The 4277-nt window shown below is 34.3% G+C and overlaps 1 protein-coding gene across 1 annotated transcript; it reads left to right on the plus strand.

Moving 5' to 3' along the window:
* The first annotated feature begins 354 nt into the window (after window positions 1-354).
* Window positions 355-2023, plus strand: LOC122398242. The gene is made up of 5 exons (XM_043397947.1): window positions 355-587; window positions 662-867; window positions 952-1556; window positions 1626-1731; window positions 1825-2023. Exons 1-5 carry the CDS (start codon window positions 355-357, stop codon window positions 1998-2000), a joined length of 1326 nt encoding a protein of 441 aa, XP_043253882.1. The 3' UTR covers window positions 2001-2023.
* Window positions 2024-4277: the final 2254 nt, after the last annotated feature.

Genomic DNA, 4277 nt, shown 5'->3' on the forward strand with positions numbered 1-4277 from the left:
ATTTGAAACTTTTCAATTTCGCTGAAAAATTTGTTTCAAGATGTATGTAAATGTTGTCTTATATTTTTTTGTAGGTATCCATGAGCTTTACTTCCAGACTAAATTTTACTGACATACATTCACTATTGTAGGAGTTATGGCCGTTAGAAAATAGCGTTTTTTAATCCCTTCCGTAGTCAACTCGCGAAAACCACCTCCAAATTTTCAGGCCGGTATGGCAGTCAGATTGGGCCACGAAAGTGTACAAGGTGTAAGGTCTACTCGTATATCTCGTCTGTGTCTGCCACACAGAGCAATGTCTACTTGCATACCTCATCTGTGTTTGTAAACACCGATGAAACATAACCTTAAAAGATGTGCCGGTCGAATTTCCGTATTAAACTTGATTTGTGCAAATTTTACAACGATGTTCGTCGATTTTGTTGGATTTTTGTCGACGGTATAAAAATGTTGCAAATATCTCATATGATGGAACACATTACGAACCTGTTCAATATCAAAGAACCATTTCATTTGCTCTTAAATGAAACTGAATATTTGCCACCTAACGAAGATATTCGTGTTCTTAAGGAGAGCGAAACGATCTCGTAAGAACTTTTGGTTGTCATGCTATATAAACAATATATGTAAATAGTATATTGTTTCTATTAAAATATTACAGGGTTTGTCCAGGATCTGGACTTGAAATTGGATCAGAAGTATCTGCAGGTTTAATGACAGAAAGCCAGGACAATTTTGCAAAGATAGAAATAATTAATAATTCTGTTCAACATAAGGAATCCCAAACTAATCTTTTATTAGAACCATTAAACTCAATTCTGGTTCAAGACAACTTATCGAATGAAGTTATGAACAGGCCACAAAGTGGTACGAGAATTTCATTTTTTTTTCTTTATACTAAATGATATTCTATGTAAAATTTTCTGCATCCGTCCCTTTATTCGTTCTTAGATACTTTAGACACTAGTACAATATGTGATAGAACAGAAGATGAATTAAGCAGCATAATTGATTCAAAAACTATAGATATGAATGTAATGGAAGATATTAGTATAGAAGATTCTGTGCCATGTCGAAAAAGGAAACGATTGAGACATAGAAAAAAGAAACCCCAAGATGTTAAGCAATCTGTCACAGAGGAGGAGAACAAATCAAAAAAGCCCAAGATTATAAATTCTTACATTATTTCTTCTAGTAAACATATACGATTCGATAATGTGGATACGGAGGAAGTTGTGGTAAAAGAAGTTATTCATGGAGATACTATGAATGGATGTACAAATAATGCATCACCTTCTCATGAACTAGCTAATTTGTTGTCACTGGGCCAAAATTCTACACCTATTACTTTTTCAAACACAAAATTAAAGGAAGAGATAAAAATTGAACACACATCCGACGAGGAAAATCGACTCAATACTACTATTACAAATACAAATATAAATGTAGCTTTAAGTAAAAAGTTAGAAGAAGGAATAGAGTTATCGAGTAAAGATCTCAAAGCTTGTCCAGTTATGACAACAGAACCTCAAGTTAAAGACTTTATAGCCTTCAAAGCAAGTATATTTTGTTACCGATTGTACTAGCTAATTCTTATCATGTTTTTACATCAATTTAATTTTTAGATGCTTAAAATCGGGCTGGATTATACACCGCAAATATCAGAATTCATTGTAGCTGAAGTTATATCTTATTGCTCCAAAACAATGATATATACATTTAAAGTCGTACGTAAGTAATTCTTTAGTTTTTGAGCATGCAAATTAAGGGATTTTAAATATGAGTCGCATTATGATCGATCGTAATATTGTTTTTTACTTACAGAAGGTTTATCAGAAGTTCAGGTGCCAGTTGGAAAATTTACAGTTGTACAAGATGAAGAAGAACATGTCGTGAATGATACAATAACAGTCAATTCTGCGCAAATAATAGAGCCTAGACTGGTGTCTACATCTGATCAGGACAAAGTAGTTACCTACAATCATAATCACACTAATTAATTAGATGTTTTTTAAATACAGTATGATTGACAACATTACCATATTTTTTTATATTTTTGATGGACGTAAAAAATAACATGCCAAATAAAGTACTTGATCTTTTAATTAGTTAATATATTCGTTTTAAAAGATGATTCAACATTATCTGTTTTAGAAAATTAATTAATCCGATTTAATTTCATTTCACTTTGCAATATTAAGTCGCTTTCACACAAATAAGATGTATTTATAACGCGTAGCGTAAACGAACTCGTAATTTTAATTCTAGTAAAGATTTGTAATCGATCGTAATGGATCGATGCCTTTACTGTATCACTTGCTACGTTTGTACATTTTACGAATATGAAAACGTAAAGATTCAAGATGAAAATATATGAGAATATAAATATACTTACGTGTTGTTGGTTTTCGCTTGAAATAAGTATTGCCGTTGCCTATTTCACTCGATTTTTTAATTCACTTTTACCACCAAATGAACTTCGTTTGAAAATGAGCAACCATTGTGCATCGGGTGAGGTTGGATGCAACACTGTTTCGTTAGACTCGCTCTTATTGGTGGACGTCGATCTGATCTGCCAATGAGGTTCTACTACTTAGAAATGTGTCCGTTTTTTTGACAAATCAGCTCACAGTTTATAAATATGGTATGTCCATTACGCGGACTCGAAAATATATTATATCTACCTTTAGAATTTGTTTCTATGCCAGTCACATCGGTTCCATTACCAATCAATTGATTATCCTACTATCAAGTTCGACATTAATTATGTACTTAGTGAATCTTTGGCTTAGTTCTGCATAATAGGTGTAGCGGCGGGAGTTCTTCTGCGCTTGCGCAGAACAGAAAAGCAGAAGAAAGGGCGCCAATTCATCGGCGTATCTGTCGACGAAATTGAAGTTGTACCTCTAGAGCTCCAGAAAAATTGGCCGAAAGAATACATCGGGTGAAAGCTCTGCTCGTATACCTGGTCTGTGGTTGTACTTTCGCAAAGGTAAGTTGACGTTTGTATTTTTAACAATTAATTAAAATAAATTCATAATGAAAGTAGATACAATGAATTTGACTAATAGAAATATGTTGTACAATCTATACTGTTTCACAGTTTTCCAGAACGTTATGAATGATGAGAGTAGGATTCAATATTCTACTGCAGCTGCTTGTTAAAATGTGTCTCATTTTACAATGAACTTTTTTAGTTGGACGCTGAGCATTGTCTGTGGAACGAGAGTGTAGCAGCTATTATTACGAACTTCGTTGTTGGCTCCGACGATAAATAATTTTGCAGTGGAAAACTGCAGTGGAGCCTCGAACAATGGTTCGGTTTTATGATTTCGCGATACTTCTAAAGAGGCATATCCGCAGGTTGAGCTGTCGACTGACTATAGGTAAGTAGCAATAAAATATAATCCGACTTGAATAAATATTTATCGAATATACATGGTGTTCACCATCCTTGGGAAAAATTTTAATGGGAGATTCTAAAGGGCAAAATAAGACGAAAATCAAGAATACCAATTTGTTGATCGAGGCTTCGTTAAAAAGTTATTATGGCCTCTAGAATCTCCCATTAAAATTTTTCCCAAGGGTGGCCGAACACCCTGTACATTTAATTTACAATTCATATCGCATAATATATGTATACCTATGCAATATTCTATAAAAAACACAAGCATTGTTAAATATTATTCGTTAATTCTAGAATTCGATATTTGATCAGGAGATAGTAATTAGGTCTCCTATATGAGTAGTTCGAAATTTGTAATTGCGGAGAATTAATATTTTCTTAACTAGCACGACGAGTTAACGTTGACGCATGGCGTTCAAAACACCTGTTGTGGACCATGTTGCAAAGTCACATGTACGCAGCATGAATATTTTGAAAAAGAGTAATTCTAATCACACTTTTCGCGTTTAAATTTAATCAGTGATCAAGCTCATCATGTTACTCCGAAAAATAAGTTTTCTTACCAGTAGTTGAATTAATTTTATTATTTCGCGATCATTATCTTTGGCGAGAAATCTAACTCGTGAATGCGAATCGGATTAATTCCAACGTAGATGGGCGCTTTGCGTAATACGCAAGTTAATAGAAAGCAGCACGACTGTGCGGTTTGCTTCCGCGAGATACACGTATTCGCGTAACCGTTTCGGTCGTGCGATTAATAATAGTACCGAGAGAACTGCGGCATTGCTCGAAATTCTAGAGTTAATATCCCTTTACCCGGCCATTATACCAGGCGCCCTTTGTCCTTCATAAACGGTCGTTTAAAGGCTGA

This window comes from Colletes gigas, unplaced genomic scaffold (genome assembly GCF_013123115.1).
Source record: "Colletes gigas isolate AHSC1104 unplaced genomic scaffold, ASM1312311v1 Colletes_gigas_Sc00011, whole genome shotgun sequence".
NCBI classification, from domain to species: domain Eukaryota; kingdom Metazoa; phylum Arthropoda; class Insecta; order Hymenoptera; family Colletidae; genus Colletes; species Colletes gigas.

Coding starts and splice junctions, on each gene's coding strand:
- LOC122398242 (XM_043397947.1), top strand. CDS start 355: ATGTGCCGGTCGAATTTCCGTATTAAACTTGATTTGTGCAAATTTTAC. Junction 1,557..1,625: donor AAGACTTTATAGCCTTCAAA/GCAAGTATATTT, acceptor TTTAATTTTTAG/ATGCTTAAAATCGGGCTGGA. Junction 1,732..1,824: donor ATATACATTTAAAGTCGTAC/GTAAGTAATTCT, acceptor TTTTACTTACAG/AAGGTTTATCAGAAGTTCAG.